The sequence below is a fragment of the Aphelocoma coerulescens genome, chromosome 7, assembly GCF_041296385.1.
Source record: "Aphelocoma coerulescens isolate FSJ_1873_10779 chromosome 7, UR_Acoe_1.0, whole genome shotgun sequence".
Lineage (NCBI taxonomy): Eukaryota > Metazoa > Chordata > Aves > Passeriformes > Corvidae > Aphelocoma > Aphelocoma coerulescens.
The window spans coordinates 10,966,408-10,984,230 of NC_091021.1; the positions used below are offsets into that span (position 1 = coordinate 10,966,408).

The 17,823-nt window shown below is 37.2% G+C and overlaps 1 protein-coding gene across 3 annotated transcripts in view; it reads right to left on the minus strand.

Annotated features, from left to right (window-relative positions):
- Positions 1-17,823, minus strand: part of RFTN2 (raftlin family member 2) — a 32,453-nt gene that overhangs the window by 5,306 nt on the left and 9,324 nt on the right. For all 3 annotated transcript variants that reach the window (XM_069022079.1, XM_069022078.1, XM_069022080.1), the window contains 5 exons: positions 17,153-17,465; positions 14,018-14,218; positions 11,581-11,702; positions 10,357-10,460; positions 3,844-3,922 (listed from right to left, as the gene is read on the minus strand). In XM_069022079.1, coding sequence (XP_068878180.1) covers positions 3,844-3,922; positions 10,357-10,460; positions 11,581-11,702; positions 14,018-14,218; positions 17,153-17,465 — 819 coding nt within the window. The remainder of the gene's footprint in view (positions 1-3,843; positions 3,923-10,356; positions 10,461-11,580; positions 11,703-14,017; positions 14,219-17,152; positions 17,466-17,823) is intronic.

Consider the following 17,823-nt stretch of genomic DNA (forward strand, 5'->3'; position numbering starts at 1 on the left):
GAGGAGCAGGGTCAGGAAGGCAGAAGTGCCCTGAGCCACCTGCCTGGAGCCCTGCTCTCAGCACGAGCACTACTACACCAGGAGATGTTTGCCAGGGGACACGGCTCTGCCCACGCAAGGAGCACATGAAGCAAAGAGGGAATCCAGCCTCAGCACAGAGCTGCATTTCAGTGCCTGAACAACATAGTGCAAACACTTCAGAAACAAAACCACTCCAAAGACTTTTACTATGCTTTGGCAAGTTTGTGTCCCCTGTCTGTACATTGTCATTTCTCAAATCCTTTTTAAACAGTAAAAACAATGGCCCATGTGGCTAAAGGAAACATATTTAGGAAAGCTGTTACAGGGGACACTGGGAAATTAGACTAAGAGGAAATAGCATTGCCTCAGGAGAAACAGAAGGAAATAAGTTTTGCCTGGATGCCATAGTAAGAGGATGGAAAAGTCTGCTTAAGGGAAATAAAGAAAAAAAACCAACCCCCTCGAACACTGCATGGTTCAATCTTGCATCTCATCCTCTGAACTCTTTCTTAGAAAAGCAAATAGTATGTGACAAACAAAAAGTCCATTGAGACAGTACAGCCCTTTGTAACCCAAGAAGCTTTCGTACTATTACATAAATCATAAGCCAGGCCATAACACACTACCCCCACGAACATGCAAGAAGGCAGGGAGATGAGCTGTGAAGGCATAACATACTCCATCCTCAGAAGAGAGACCCTGTGAGATTAAGAGACCAGGTAATGGAGGGGTTCCCCTCAATTCTTACTGAATCAAGACTTCCTTGAGAAATGGCAATTCTTAATTCAATCCAACAATCAAAAAAAAAAAAAAAAAAAAATTCTGAATACAGAAAGCACCCCATACCCCGTGTTGCCATTTTCCAGAACAGAAGTCATGGAGATCCAACAGCTGAACATGCCTAAGGAACAAAGCTCCTTCCACGGCCAGACCCTGCTGCACTGAGAGGAACTGGAAAGTGACGTTACCAGGGCTTGATAGTTAAGTGATGAGAAGGCTGGATGAGGCTGCTTTCTTAGTTCAGTAATGAAAGAGCCTTGTTAGCAGCGTTCTTCTTAAGGTATCTGAGTTGCAAACATGCTAAGTGTATGCTTAAATAATCATAAGTTGTGATGCAATTTTCTTTTAACTTAAACTTTAGGTATCTGTAATATTTCCGTGTTCCAAAAACATCCTAAGTTGTGGACATAAAATTTTTTTTAACAGCAGCTTTAATGTCATATCAACATCAGTGAACAGATACACAGCACAAATGAAAAGGAAGATGTCATGACCAACAATATACAATCACAGGAATTAGATGTTTTTACAAAAACGTTTGCAACAGTTTGATGAAGTTGTACAGCTGTGTCATCACTGTCCAGGGGACATTTTAAATAAAGGTTACACAATACCAAAAAATCCCACAAAAACAAAACACCCCCCCAAAGCCAACAAAAACCCCCAAACAAACAAACCCCAACCAAAATAAAAAGCTCAACAAAACCCCCCTAAGCATTAAAGTTCCTAGAGCAGAAGGGAATGCTTTTAAATTTCAGTAGCTTGTTTTACAGCTGAAGTCTAGCTACTCAATGCAAAACTAGCAAATATTTTGGTAAAAAAAAAAACAGTGAAGTAAAAAGATTAAAATTCAGGGGAAACCTAATGTAACTGCCAAAACAGAAGGAAAATGTAACTCTGCTAAAAGTTTCAGCTTCAGCCCCAGTTACCTATTCATCCCATGCTAAATGACCTCAGCATACTGAAATTTCCTGGTAGAGAAGTAAAACATTCACTGGTACTGAAAAAAGCACATTTTGTTCGGATTTTAAACACAGAAATCCTGACGTAAATGGCTACAAATTAGCTATTTCTTGTTTACTTTGAGTATATTTAATGCTTTAGTCATTAGTGTCCCATTACAACAAAATAAAACTACTACAAAACACATTTTATTTGTATACACCAAGGCTGCTCATCACCCCACAACAGGGTGAAAGAATTTGAACAGTGAGCATAATGCTTCCTATTTTTAATTTAAGCCATGTCTCAAAGATTCATCAGTCCCTCAGACTGAATGTTTTTACAGAACTGGTTTGTATTACATCTCTTGGCAGACTCCAACCTGTGACATACAGTTATGCTGCCTTTGAAGAGACACATAGTTAGAAGTAACATTATGCCTTAGCAAGAGAAAAATACTTATCAGGAGTTCATGCCCTTATTATATACAGAGTATTAATGAAGTATGAAAGCATCAGGAAAAGCATTATTTTATGACTGACAGGATACTGTTTTATATATTTACAATACTGCTATCAAAAATTGTGGTCCAAACCATACTTTCAGAAATGTATTAGGAAAAAAAGTAAAGACTACAAAGTCAGGCATGTGACAGAAGTCAGAAGGTTTTAAAGATAAAAGCTGGTGATGCTTTCTACACACAAGGTGGTTAGGGAAAAAATTCCACTGACAGAATTTAGAAGAGGGTATGAATGGAGAGAGATTAAAACACTGTCAAAGGAGACCACAGAACACTGAAGAGAAAAAAAAAGCAAAAGCTCCAATTCTGTAAATGCAGAAATAAATTATAGTGTACAAGAACTAGCTGGGAATTGAGACAGTGGCAGAGACAAAAACAGTAAGACAGGACTTGAACTATGCATGCTGAAGGCAGTTCTTCCAGGCATGGAAGTACTAATTATCAGGGGACACAGTGAGAAGGAAGTTAGTCTGGAGATAAGCAGAAGCCTGGAGAAGAACAAAAAAAGGAAGAATATATTTTAGAAACACTAAACAAAGGAAAACACAGATGATGACCACACTGAACAAACAGTAAAAAACAGAGAAAGATCAAATACAAATGCAAGAAATTTAGAGACTCATGGAAGTATTTATACAGGTATAGAAAGAAGCAGTTAGGTATCACTCCCACATAATATATAATGACATTAATGTGTTTGTAAAGTTACTGCTCCAATGCTGGACATGAGTGAAAACATTCATAGCTGTCCTAACTGCTTAAGACTATCACAGGAAAGACATGTAGAATAGAGAAAGGCCAACCAGCCACTGAAAACCAGAAAGAACCAAAAATGGAAACCCATCACAGTATGTCAAAAGACCTGGTAAAGAAAAGGCCACCAGTAGTTCACCCTTCTCTGGCCACAGCAGGATTTACTGCAGCACTGTGCAGGTGCAGTAACTGCTGTGACACTGACTCTGAGCAGAACATGGAGACTGAGTTACTTAATCCTCAAAGCACTTGAGAGAACCACTGCTATGGGAGCTTCACTCAAACGGGACAAGGAGTTTTTGAGGTTCAGCTGCAGGAACTTTAAACCCTCTATCTCTGTCACACATTTTCATGCAACAACAACCCTTCACCCTGATAACCTGCAGATTACAGTATCCCTCACAGCACAGCTTAACAATTCTTTCTTCTAAAAATGTGAAAGTAGATGTTTTGAAGGCCAAGGCAGTTTTCCATTTCATGTGCAAGAGATGCAGGATTTTGATCAGAACTTTTAAGACTCCCTAAAGACTTCCAAGGAAATATAGCATAGCCAACCTCATTCACCTGAGACACAGTAATTCCTTAGCATAAAACAGGTTTTTAGCATGCTTATGCTTTTCTCCATGGCTTAAGAGGTAAGTTGAGGAAAAAAAATAACATGTGATACAGCTATAAAAAATATCCACAAACTTGAACTTGTTTGAGGGGAAACCCTGTTCTGCCACTTCTTCCCACTCTGTTAATTCTGAAGTTTAGTTTGTTTTTGTATCTTACCATTATGTGCAGTACTAATTTTTTTATATTAATAGCACAAATACGTTACTCACCTCTGGTGTCTGGACAGCAGAACTCCACATAACAGGTCTCTGAAGAAAAATTACTTGCTTTGTGGCCAGATTTCCTTCACTAAAATTTAAAGAAAATAATTTCTATGTTTTAAAGGCAATAATTGTCACTAACATTCAAAGTCAACTTTGAAGTGGGTCTAAGTCCATGAGTGAGGACAGACTACAGAGCATTAGCCAGTTGATTAATTCCTCAACAGTTCTATAATGATATTTTTAAAAAACCAGAAGCATAGAACTGGGTTAAGGTGATGCACATGGAAATATGGACAGACCAGTAATTTGTACTACCATAATTGGAGTTATTTAACATATGTGCTCTTGAAAGTTTAAATACTAGAGCTCCTACTTTTAATACTTTTAATTCAAGTCTGCACATTTATGTCTGAAGCAAACCTTCAAGTCTTTATTCAACTTAATCTTCACTGTTAAATACACAGCAACATATTACTACCTATTAACATCACAACAAGGCCCAATCTTAACAGATCCATAGCTTCAACAAATCTCTCAATACTTTGTGGTATGAAACTTGGGAATTAACATTCTTTACTGCTAAATAGAAGTTGCTGTAAAACGTCATCTGACACAGGAGGATAAGCTTGCTGCCTCACCACCTATGGATAAAGGGACTCAGTTCAGTTTTAATAAGCTCTACATCAAGAATGAGATAAATGACCCTGGCTGTTTTGTATGAGGGAGGGACCAGCATAGGCAGGACAAGAGAACGTTTCAGAAGATCAGGAAAAAAGAGAAAGAGCAACTTCAGTCCTGGAACTTTTGCAGATACTAATACTGTTGTGGTAGACAAAGCACAGGTGTTGGGTTTTTTTCCCAAAAGGGAATACTTGTAGAAAAAGAAACATGACAAGTGAAGTTGCTCCCAAGACCAAATCAGGTATTACTAATACAATGTTTCATAAGTATTACAGCCTTAGTAGTGGTGATAAATACATCCTTTAAGTTTTAATCTATTTTCATCACCTTTGCACCACAAATACATGTCACCACATTGACAGGATATACAATACAAAGCCCAACTCCATGTCACTGAAGGTGAAAATTTCAAGATGAGAACTCTAGAATGAGAGATTTTAAAAATTCCTGTGTCCTTCTAAATATCAGATCTATATTTTTGTAGGCTCTTCTCCCCCCAGCTGCTTCTGGGCAGTATTCAGTAAGATGCTGAAGCATACAAAGGCAAAACACTGAAATAGTTTGGCAAAAGGGGGACTGCAGATTTAAGAGTGCACTAAATATAAGTAGCAAAATAGAAACACCAAAGAGATGTAACTTCATTTGAAGTATTTATGATTCTACCTATTCTACCAATCATAAAACTGTGTTATTATGCATAATATTACAGAAAGAACTACTACAATAATGTAAGCTTTTACTTCAGCATGTGTTTGTAACAAGGTTAACCACCACACACATGAAGTCAAGGTAACTGATGCATCTTTCAAGACTGAAAATTATTTTGTATTTAACATCAGGGACTTGCTCCAAGAAAAACCAGGGATTAAAACTCTTCCTATGAGCTCAGAAGAGCTTGTTAACAGCCTGCCCTACTAAAGCTTCTGGACATAAGGTCTGAGAAAGTACACAAACCAGTGCTATTCCCTGCACAGACAGTGACTCAGATCAATAGTGATGATGGGTTTGTGATTGTGTTTGGCCCCTCACAATCTTCCTTTCAGTCTAGCTGAACTCAGGTCATGGCATTATCTTTGCATGTCTTCCTTGGATGAGAACAGAGAATTAAAATTCCAGCTTGTGGGAAAAACAAGAATGCAGAAGAACAAATTCATTCATTTCCTTAAGCCTAACAAGGTTTCCTGTTCAAAGAGTCCCTACCTCACTATTTGCATTCATTAAAAGAAAGTGTTTAGATTTTATGTCATTAGAAGGAAATCTGCAATCCTACAACCTTATTCCACTTGGCTAGGTATTTCTCTGTGCCTCAGTTATGTCTCTTTTGATCAATTGAAAAATGTCTCTTCTAAGCAACAAGGCTGAGCCCAGTCCCTGGCATGGGGAAGAGCCTAGGGCTTATTTTGTAACAGTGTCTGCATTCCTTCAGAGAAAAGGAAAAAAACCCAAACATTAAGCTACAGCTTGTACAAATTCTACTAGAACAGAAAAAGGACACGATGGTGAGCAGACAAGAAGTAAATTAACAATTTTTTAAGTCTGACCTTATTAAAATGCCGCACACGACAAAGCTGCTATGAGCTTAATTCACAAAGAACTCAATGACAGTGGGATTTCCACAGAATTTAAATGAGAAAGAGTGCTTAGAGCAAGGGAAGCTCCATAGTTTCCCCTCACATTTCTATATTCCCTCTTTGCCTCGTAAACCAGGGCATTTTGAAACCACAGATTGAGTAGTGAGCCATGATAAATTAATAACCACAAAGTCAGTGTTTTTGCACTGCATTGCCCATAGTCTGCCTCGCCCATTTTCAGGGACTACAGTAATCAGTGAAGGGAAATAAAGGTCACTGCAGAGTAAGGCTGCTGAAGCCTTTTTCCTGTCTCTTCTTTTAAAAGTGATGAAGAGCAACAGAGACTCTTTTGTTGAAACACCAGCAATTTGTTTGTCTGCTTATGCTGTATGGGCAAAAACTGTGTCCTCTTACACAGCTATATTTAAGTCGTCCAAAACGACCACGAAGCTACAAGCTCAGTAGTATTGCCAATGGCTCTGGTTTTTCCAGTTCAATTTTTTTATGCATGAACATTTGATATACAAAGCACTTAGAATAGATGTTAGACAAAATTTTCTGAAAAATGAACACAGGAAATAAATTATTTTCATCTATTCAGGGGTGGTTTTTTTTTTTCATTTCTCAAAATAAAACTTTGCACTCCTTTGGAACTGTGGAGTATCTAGACTTTCAGTTTTGAGACAGACACCAGCCTGGGATACCAAGTGTCCTGGCTTAGAGGATCTATTAAATGAAAAATTTAAAAGCCTTAGAAATACTTCTAATTTTCAACCACAAACATGTATGGATTTCTACAAACTCATAATAATACCATACTAAAAACTGCAGCAGCACTAATTCACAAGCAAAATATTTTCTAGATATTCACTAGATTTAACTCCTAAAAGGACTAAATCTTTTTCTTGCTCTTTATCTTCTGAGCTTGGCATCATTACTATCAAATTCTTGTCTTGAAGGCATTCACCAATTAAATAAGACTTGTATGTAGTGCAGGGGGTTCTTTAGGTCAATAACATTTTTGTGGATCTGTCTGGTATTCTTTTATGGTCTGCTTTCCTTCATCTAAAAAACTCTTTATTGATCCCTGACAGAGTTTAAATACCCAGCATGGATGGATACAACAAACATTGCATCATATGCATTTTTTTAATGTTCTATTTCCTCATATTCCCAGCAAAAAAAAAATCACTGTCAGAAGAGGGCAACTTCTATGCAATCTATAGTGTTCAGGCCAAAAAAAACCCCAAGACCCCCAGTGCTTCTTTTTCAAACAACACTGCACAAAATCACCACTGTGCATGTTTCAAGAAAGTTAACTTTTCTCAGGGAAATGTTTCCTGCATCCAACATAATTTAACTGTTGACATAGGAGGTAAAGGACTAAACAGATCCCCAGACTACTGTCCCTGCATGAATGGGACAGTGACCCATGACATTCAGCTCTCAGAACACTCCACACATCAGGACATCTGATTTTATTGAGTAAGATCTGTAAAAACATTAAAAACATAGGAACATGTATGACAGCCTGGTGTTTTTTAAACTGTTTCAGATCCTAACCATGCAAAAACCTGAAAAGGAACACACCAGGGCACGACAATTCCATCACACACCTAGAACCCATACTGGCCTGTTGGTTACACTACTCATCTGCAGACAAGCAGTGGGCACAATGTCTGAGAACAGATCACGAAAGATCTGAGGGAAAGTTTTGTGATAAATTAGGAGAAAAGGAAGACAGAATAGAGGAAAGTACTACAGTGAGTAAAAATGGGGACAATAGAAAATTTTCTTTACACACTATGCACAAATTCTATATTAAAAATAATTATGAAAACATCATTTTTCAGATCATCCCAAAATGTTGCTTATTTTGTTTTTTCAGCGTTTCTGAAGCCTCTTAATATTCAGGCTGGGTTTTGAGGTCAGAGTTTCAAGTCTGGGAAAAAAACCAGCTGTTGATCAGCATAAAGTGTCCCTCTTTATTAAGACTTTTGCATTCCTAGGATAACCTAACACCACAGTAATGGCATCTTTCACAGCAGACACACAGTAACCTTCCAAGAATTTATTCTCCTCTTTAAATACCAACATCAATGCCTAAAAATAGTAGTTATCAATCACTGCTTAGCCTATCAGAACAGGAAGGCATTCATTTTCTGACTCTTATGAATTCTCAATTCCTAATTAGGAATTCTTGTTCATAAGGTTTTTTACTTTTTTAAGAAAATTGAATTGCTGTATATGAGATGTTCTGCAGGCACACAAAACATGATTCATCTTACTTCTTCCAAGACTAACTCACAGACCCCAGTGGGATAACAAGCATTAGACAATTCATACAGACTCCTACTCAACCATTCAGGCCAGAAAATAAATGGTTTTTATTAGTCTGAGTTACTCTAGTATGGAGACAAAATGAGTCCAGTTTCAGAGTTGGCCAGGATACAACCCCCTTTAGCATGAGCACTGCTATTAATGCTCTGGTTGTTTCACGTCTGGGATGCAGCACTATTTGAGACCTAAATATCTTCCTGGTATATTCTCTCTAATTCAAGGAACAGCTCCAGCCTAATCAGTCCATTAATGCTTCCTACAGCACTGAGTCCTAAGTTTTTTTCTTACAGCACCTTGCCTCTTTTAATTGGCCCTGCCTTTGCTCTGTGATCTATGAGGTACAAACCAACACCATGTGATGTGCTGCAAGCACAGACTGACACTCCCAGAGTGTCATTCAGCAGCTGCTCAGGACATTCCTGACCCTGCTTATCCAAACCCTATGGGGCTGGTTCAGTTACATTGCTTGTGGGACACAAAAGGTTGGCAGTTAAAAATTCTCTCATCCTATGACTCACAACACACCATGAGTACTAAAATCTCTCTCTCATTCTTCTCTGGCATTCTTCACAGATTAGATCCAGATTCTGAACACTTACTCTCAAGCTCTAAGATGTGGCCAAAATTTCAGCTGCTTATGAAAACCAGGCCAAGTAGTTCATATAGCCCTTAAGTCACCACGTTCAAAGCTAATACACTTAGACTACAAAATTATTGCAGAAATCAAAGGATAACCATTTGTTTCATATTCTGGAAACTGCTTCTTCCAGAGGAAACCAAAACAGAGACCCTTAAAAAAAAAATAAGCAACAGAACATGCCATATTTTACTACAACTTCTTTTGTCTTTGCATTTAACCAGTTGGTTGAAATCAACTATTAGAAAAACCACTGCCAAAAAAACCCAACACCTATTGCCTTATCACAAAAGCCTCCTTCTTATGTGGGGCGAGTTGATTTCTTTATGTCAAATCACTTGACCAGAACTCCACTTTCTTGCAGCAGTTTTCTTAGAATCTTTCATTCACATCTTTTTCATGCTGTCTTGATCTAACACAGTGAGGTCTGGGATCCAAAGATTACTCAAGTCATCCGCTCTTCCTATAGCTGCTAATGAGCCCTAAGTCCTGCCTCAGTACATCTGTTTGTTTTTGAAGTTTGGCAATCTTATGGGTGGAGAGCTTTAAAAAAAAAAAGATGAGAGAAGAGAGGCATTAAGTGTGCTAGGTCTAGTGTTTCATTTGCCATTTTTTAGCTTGATACTGTGATGAAAGCCAGAGTACCTTTTCAGGGGGTTATTTAAGAAAAAAAAAAGCCTGGAATGTTATGGAAAATCCAGGTCTGCAATTTAGCTCTCTTCTTATGTAGAAAAGAGGCCCATCAATGATCTAAATAAGCAATACAGCTAGAGACTGAAATCCAGTAGTCTGGTACTATATTTGAGGTGAACCATAACATCTATATTAAAGAAGAGAAACAGCCCAGTAACTTGGTGGATTAGCACATTCTCTGCCCTAACTTGAAATAAATACTCCATGACTGTCTTGTGACAACATGACTTTTTCCATAGTCTAAATCAGTCATTCACTAAGGTCCTAAACTAGTGAAACATTCCCACACTTGTTTCCGGTCGAAGCATGAGTAACCCCATTGCTGTGGACTGGGTATGTGATAAAAAGTTTCCTAAATAAAATCTTTCATGTTCAGATTTACACAATATATTTTAAATTTAGAATAAGACTCACTGAAATCAGTAGTCCTAAGCAGATGTGGTAAAAACACTCCACGAAAGTGCTACTTACATCTCAAGCTCTACATACATGTAACATGTCAGCATTTTTCTTCCTTTTATGTTTAAGTATGCAAGTAATTATTTGCTAATTCTCAGACATACACACCAAAAATGCTGTAATCAATTCTTTGGGTACCTGTCATGTCGTACAATTGGTGTAGGCAGGACACAGGTCAGGAGCCATCCAAACTCAGCCAGCGTGTGCAATAAAGGTCCATAATCTGTTTTAATTTCACACCCCTACATTAATAATTATAAAAAGTAGTAAAGAGACTCTGTACAGGTTTTGTTTGCATTTCTACACAATTACAACACCTCCCCTCCCACTTTTAATGAGATAATCCTCTGAGATGACATCAAGCTTGTTTGATGGAGATTCATTATTTCAAACTGAAAACAACTTGAAAAGTTCAAGACTACAAAATCCATGGAAAACAGAATTTATTAACATTAGGTATGGGCCCTGACTCATCAAGACATAATTCAAAGCACATCTCACACATTAAACTTGTCACTTTGTTAAATTAGTGTCTAAAACTTTTTAAGCACCATAATTAGATGTATCAATTGGCATCTTTACACTTTTTACTCCACATATGAAGAATAAGCATCTCACTTAGATACATAGTTAAGGTTTTGGTAGGTTTTTTTTTTGTGTGGTTTTTTTTTTTTTTAATATAAAGGTTTTTAGTTTGATGTTGATTTTTTCACATTGGTAAATGTATTTATCATTGGATATTTCAAAAGTAAGACCTAAATCCAATAACAACTGCTTTCAGATGTCACTGATGCCAATAATCGTAAAAGAGCAGAATATTTCTAAACAGTAATTTAAGTAATTTTATTGCTGTAGCCTACTACAGCAGTACATGTAAATTTATTAGGAAACCCAAGTCTTTCATATTTAGCAGCAAATTTTCATAAAAATACATATCTGGATACCATACTGAATTAATTCATTATCGATTTTCTCTTGTTCTGTTTCCAGTTCTAATTTCTCCTCCTTTTTAAAGTATACCTCACACTATCAATGTGATCTGTACTTGCTGAAACTACACCTAAATTGGTCTGAAACACACAAAGAAAGCCCCCAAAACATTTTCTTTGGTGGTTGTATTTGTTGGTATGGACATTAACAAATATCAGGCCAGAATTCCTCCAGCATATTTCTTTTATGCATATTCACCAGCACCCACAAATCTGATTTCATTTTTATGATTCGTGGCTTTAGTTAAGCCTATGCAGGTGACTTCAGGAAGCCATCCTGAATGTTTATGGAACACTGGTACCAGCATTCTAAAGGAAAAAACAAAGAAAAACACAAGTAGGAAATAGCATTGCTAAGTAATCACCTATTTACCTCAATGACTGTCCATTGTTCAACAACTATTGCATCATTTCCTTTCCTGTTAGAACCTGGAACCCCAGCACCTTCTTCTTCATAGATAAATAATCCTTCTAAAGATTTGGGCAAATAGTCCCCTGTGAACATAAACATTAAGTTTTAGGTTAATAGATTACCAAGACATACACAAGATGTTTCTTTCTCACTGAACAATCCTTGAAAATAAATGACTCAGCAAACTCAAATTTGTGGTTATTTATCCATCTAGTTACAGCTTGGAGTGTGCAAGTCAACTTATTATTAAAATCCCTTTTTTCTATACAAATTGAACTATGAGCTATTTTCTCAAAAGCATTAACCCCTTCCATACTCCAATCTGAATTCCAGTTTCCTGTATTCAACATATCCATTGCAGAGGATGGGCACGACCCTTTTTCTTCAGCTTCAATATTGTCTTCCTGACAAGAAGCGTGGCTTTTGGTGTGGTGGGAGAGAGCATAAAAATGAGTGAACCATGAAGTGCAAAGCTCAACTACATATGTAAATGGCCACAGGAAGAGCCTGAAACAAGTAATTGTAGGAGGATTCCTGACGGGAAGGAAGTTTCAGAGCACAACTCCCTGACTCACATGTCGAAGCCCGGTAGCGTCCGTTTGGCCCAAACTAACGTTGTGTATCAAATATTGGTTCATTTTCTGCTTTTGCTTCTCCTAGCAGCCTCTGGGAAGCCTTTTGTGGAGATTTACCTTGACAGCTGACTAACAAATTAGATTTGTACAGTAAAATTATGTAATCCTCAAAATATCAGCTTTAAGTCCCCTCCAATGCTGGAAGAGGTATGTTATTACCTGGGTATTAAAGACGGGGAAGTTATTCATGCACAGAAGAGCAGACAGCTCTCTCTGTGGGGAATGGGAAGACTGTAAAACTGTTGTTGGACAACAGCTGCAAAGATTAATTTCAACAGCTGCCAAAACCACCCCTCAGTGAACTGTAACAGATCTCCAGAGAGTTCTTTTCCAGCTCTAAAAAAACTCTATATTGAAAACTACAAGTCTGAATTCTCACCTCTCCTCCCCCAAAGGAAATTTGGTTCTTCCACTGAGTTAAATAAACAGGAGTAACAGCTTCAGAGCAAAAAAGATGACTACCACAAACTGTGACATTAGACTGTTCATGTGCACAAAATATGCAGTTTGAGAGGGACTAGCTGCCAAATTCCATCAGAAGTAAATCTACGTTGATGAGCTTATGTGCCTCTGAGTCACTAAATTTACTGCAGAGCTACAGAAACACAGTGATTCACACTTAAAACCATGGAGAACAATGAAAACTGGAGTTGTCTTTAGTGTCAGGTTTTTGTTTTTGAAGAATCGTAATTTAACTTGCAAAGATCTTGTTTTACATTTTTAAAAATTTCATTTATGGCCTTTAATAATCCAAGCCTTGTAAAGGGGATGATCAGTGCATATTGTTTTAAACCAGAATTATCAGAAAAAAGCATAAGACATAGTAAATATAACAACTACTCACACTGACAGTAATTTTACCATCCTCATATAATTCATGTAAGAAGCAGAAAAAATGACTTATGAGAGCCACTTTAATACGTTATTAATTACCTATTGCACTTGATAATCAGCCTGAGCATTGCAAAAACTGTTTAAGGTCCCCAGGACATTTTCAACAAACATTTGACACAACTTTTCTCCACTGTAACCCTGTATTTTGCTTGCTTACACTAGACTACAATAATTAATTCTAAAGGAACAGGAACAACTTGCAACTTAGTACAAGCAAGACAGGTACAAATCCAACCAAAGTATCACCTTAGTGAAATATAAAGTCTAGGCTTGCTATTAGTTATTATTACTAATTATTAGTTAAAATAGTTAATTGTTTTGGAATTTATTAAACATGTCAGCTTGTCTTGGTCCATACCCCTAACGCTAGGTACTACCATTTTCTTCACTTTTTTGCAAGTAGTTGTACAACAGTAGCTACCTACTATTTTTTGCACACTTTTAACTTCTGGCTTTCAGACAAATTCAGTTCAAATGGAAATGAATCTCTCAATTACATATTTTACCAGCAACAGAGTTTGAGAGTTCTAAATGCTTTTCATCCCATTGTCTTCTTGAAAAAGCACAAACCAAACCAAATGAACTAGCACAAAAGGTTTATTTTGTTATAAAGCTACACTAGTTTGCTGTTTTGGAAACTGTCAGTTTGATAAAACAAAGCAGAAATTTCAATTACTTAGTCTATTAGGAATTTGTAGAATCTGATACCTAAAACAGGAGTAATTTATTTTCTGGGCATTTACAGATCTATCTGAACATATTTACATATTGACTCTCACATCAAGAAGCAAAATATGATAATTTTTTTCAAGTCACATAGTTCTGTGTAAACAAGGAAAAGCTTTATGATGTCCTGGGACAGTACTCACCTTTAGAAGTGTCCCAGTGTACAAAAGAATCAACTAAGGACAATCCTTGTTTATAATAAAATGTAGTTAATTCTAGCCAGTCTGCTTCCAATGTACTAACAACTGGCCCCTTTCTTGTTACTTTCATAGACAAAACACCTTCATGGTAGGTCCAGCAGGTAGAATCATCATCAAAAACATTGAAGACTGTATAGAGCTTGTCTAAGGAGAGAAAAAGGAAGAATGAACCTCAAAGACAGTGCTCCAAACTTAGTAATATTACTAATCTCTTATTTTAACATAATTTTCTAATTCTACACAACAGTTTTAATAATTGATTCTTGATGTGGCTCTGCTCAAGAACTAAACACACTCAGGACAAGGTGTGAGGGGAGGTACACTTTGGGATATGAGGAAAATGTGAACTTATTACAGTTGGGCTGTCACTGGACTCTTCAGGTAGTTGGGGTTTGCATAAAGAAAACATAAAGGACTAAGGAAAACCCAGTGGAAACAGGCTTCATTTCTGCCACTCATGGAACTGCTGGCTACAAATACTTGCAAATATAAAAATGAAAGACAATTTTCTAAGTTTGCAAATACAAGGAATGCCTTGTACTGATTTTTACCCATTATTTTCTGAAGCTAAGTACCAGTGTAATTAGTTGCCTACTGGGATTTTCCCATAGTAACTGATGATCAGTGGAAATTAAGGATACAAAACAAACATATCCTCAATTTGTTTTTATCTCTGTATTAATACAGTGCTGTAACAAAACCAGTCACAAACAAGCACTCATTAAAAGTTAATAGATCCACAGCATTTTAGGAAATCACTGGTGCAAGTTATGAAATCCTTACTGTGTGTGTTCTACAAGCACACTTATGTGTCACTGGTTTGGAGAAGTAACACAAAACAGTTGCCCAGAAATATTCTCAGATTGCCTAATACTGCTGGGCAGCCTAAATCAATGCAAACCAACCTCTAAACATGGAAGTTTTCACACTGTCAAAACAAAGGAATTTGCTTAGATGACCCCACTTAAGAGGCAAGTCTCTCTAGGCTCCAGAAACAGAGATTAATTCCAAAGAAGGACTTGTACTCCAAGTAATCTGGATCAGTATCTGGAAGAATCCCTCTTGTTTTGAGAAGTGTTACTACAGCCACTGCAGGTGACATCAGGTGCTTGAAATAAGGTAAATTAGGAACAAAATGTTGAACTTTCAGTAAGACATGACTTTTCTATACAGTTTTATCACCTTCACAGGTGCTTATATTAGATGTGTTTATCCCGACAAACCTTAATTTCTTTTCCCACATATTAAAATGAGATCACTTATTCTTCAAAAAAAAGAAAATTGTTTCCCAATACAACTATTCAATTCCTCATGTCTACCAGAAATTTACCTCTGCAAGCAATGCATTATAGTGAAAATTCAAGAGAATAGTCCAAAAAGCAACATAATAGTTAAAATTCATATGCCACGAACCTCAATCTATAACTTGGACACAGTTTTGCCTCTTTTGAGCAGAGGTAAATGGAAGTGGCACACTGGCATAGCAGTACATACCTACACATATGTAAGACTGCCTTGGAAAATTCACATCAGGATTTTTCAAAATGATGGTTACGTAAAACATAGACCAAGAAAGGTGGTTGAGTTTCATCTTATGAACTCCAGTGATTTTCTATCTAACTAGTGCAGAGAAGCCTGGCATATCCTTGCCAAAGCTTTTTGAAGAGTTTCCTGAGAACACTGCATGTAGGGGATGCACTGGCTGCTGATCTTTCTGGTTACACCAGTCTGCACAAACAGTGCTCTTGAACAGAACCAAGAGTTTTCCACTTCTTCCTTGCAGGACTTCTGTTCTGCTATATATAGCAAACCCACTATTTCAAGCTGTAAGGAAAGAATTAAGCTTTAACTGATAATGATATAAAGGCTCTCTTGTAGGAGAACTGCTTCTAATCAAGAGTTAAAAACAAGAGGGACATTGATTATCTCAGTGCTTAGAGTCATTCTCACAGTCTACAAACTGGAGAGGCTGCTTTAACAGGAAAGTGAAAAGGTTGCTTTTGAGAGCAATTAAAACATGTCTGGCTCGTCAGGGAAGAGCCCATTATGTCAAAATGCAGCCTGACATGGAAGTTTCATGCTGCCTGCTTTCCACACAATACTGTCTTGCATTAGTTCTCATACTTAGATTACTTCTTCCTTTTTACCTTCTCCTCTTAGCAGCCAGGAGGCCTTAGAGTTTCAGTACCAGAAGTCAATGTTTCAGGCCACTTTTTACACAGACTACACCAAGCATCTCATTCTTCTACAACTAAGCTGTCTATCACAGCACCAGCATTTTTTCAATTATGCTTTTCATTCCCATACTTCTAATGCTTACTTCTCTCTAATAAATTCATTTTGTAACAATTATTGTCTTTGATTTCATGGTCAATGCATTAATTTAAGTGATCTCTTTCAGGACACTTCTTGAAGGCACATTAACCAGAAAGAATCCATTATGAACGGATTTATTTGCTGTACATTATGTGAGTTGCCTGGAAGCATGTAGAATTTTGGCTCTAGCTGGAAGGGACTCTCTTTGTTGTCAGCTCTGAAACAGGCACAACTGGAATCACACAACATACTTGGAAATCATTACATGTTTATAATACAATGCTAAGTAAAACTACATGTGCACTGCGGAAAATATTTTATAACAATTGCATCCTTCTAAAAGGAAGGATTTTTAGTGCCACATATTTGTTATACACATATCAAGCAAAAACCCTTTCTGTTTGCACCACATTTCAAGTCACAATTACACTGTGGGCAATTTTGGGGGGTTTGTTTGTAGTTCTCTTTTTCTTTAAATTGCAAACTAGAATTCTGACAGTAGATCTATAATACTCTGTATGAAAAGTGAAATATCATTTTAATATATTACCACAGCTCACATACATAAAGCAGAAGGTAAGTCCTCCTTCTGTTTCTTTTACTGACAGCTCTTTTAGAAATATGTATGCATATGCATATGTAGAGGCATCTTCCAAAAGCAGTATTTGATACAACAGAAAATGCTGTTCTTCTATTTTTAAAAACACCTCAACAACTCAATCAAATACCTTATTTCTGCAACAAACAAGCAGCATTTATTACCATGTCCTTTTCGTGGTTTAGAAGGGCTGACTTCTTTTCCAAACTGGAAATCTGAATCCTCTAACAGTCTGCTTTCTCCATGCATTTCCTCCTCTATCCCACTCTCAGATGAGTGACCACTCAATGTCCCTTCATTCCAGTTTTTATAGTTTTCATCAAAATTTTCTCTTCTGTGTTCCCTATTTCTTCTGCCCAGTGTTGATTCCAGCTCTGCACCTCCATCTGCGCTTGTTCCATTACAGGCTTTAGGCTCAGGAAAATGTTGTGTTACAAATCCCACAAACTTCTTTCCTCTTTTAGCAGCTTCATTAACCTGCAATACAACACACTTAGCTGCAGAATCATTTTAGAATTGCATGGACCTTTTTCTTCTTTAAAACCTGTACATACATGTACTGCTTAACTAAACTGCTGAGGACATAGAAGGCATAACGTTGTATTACAGAAGGGTGACTCTCCTTTGATGCTGCCCCTGCTTCAAAGTAAATGGAAGTTTTCCAGCATGTCTTTGGAGTCAGGCCAGGAAAGGTGGCCAACACTGGGAATGACTTCAGAGTATACAAAGTCCTTCATTAGAACAAACCCAAAGTATTTTATTTACTGGGTTGTATTGGTAAGCAGTATAGTAGAGTAATAAATAGCATTTCTCTAAATAGGTGATGCTAGTCATA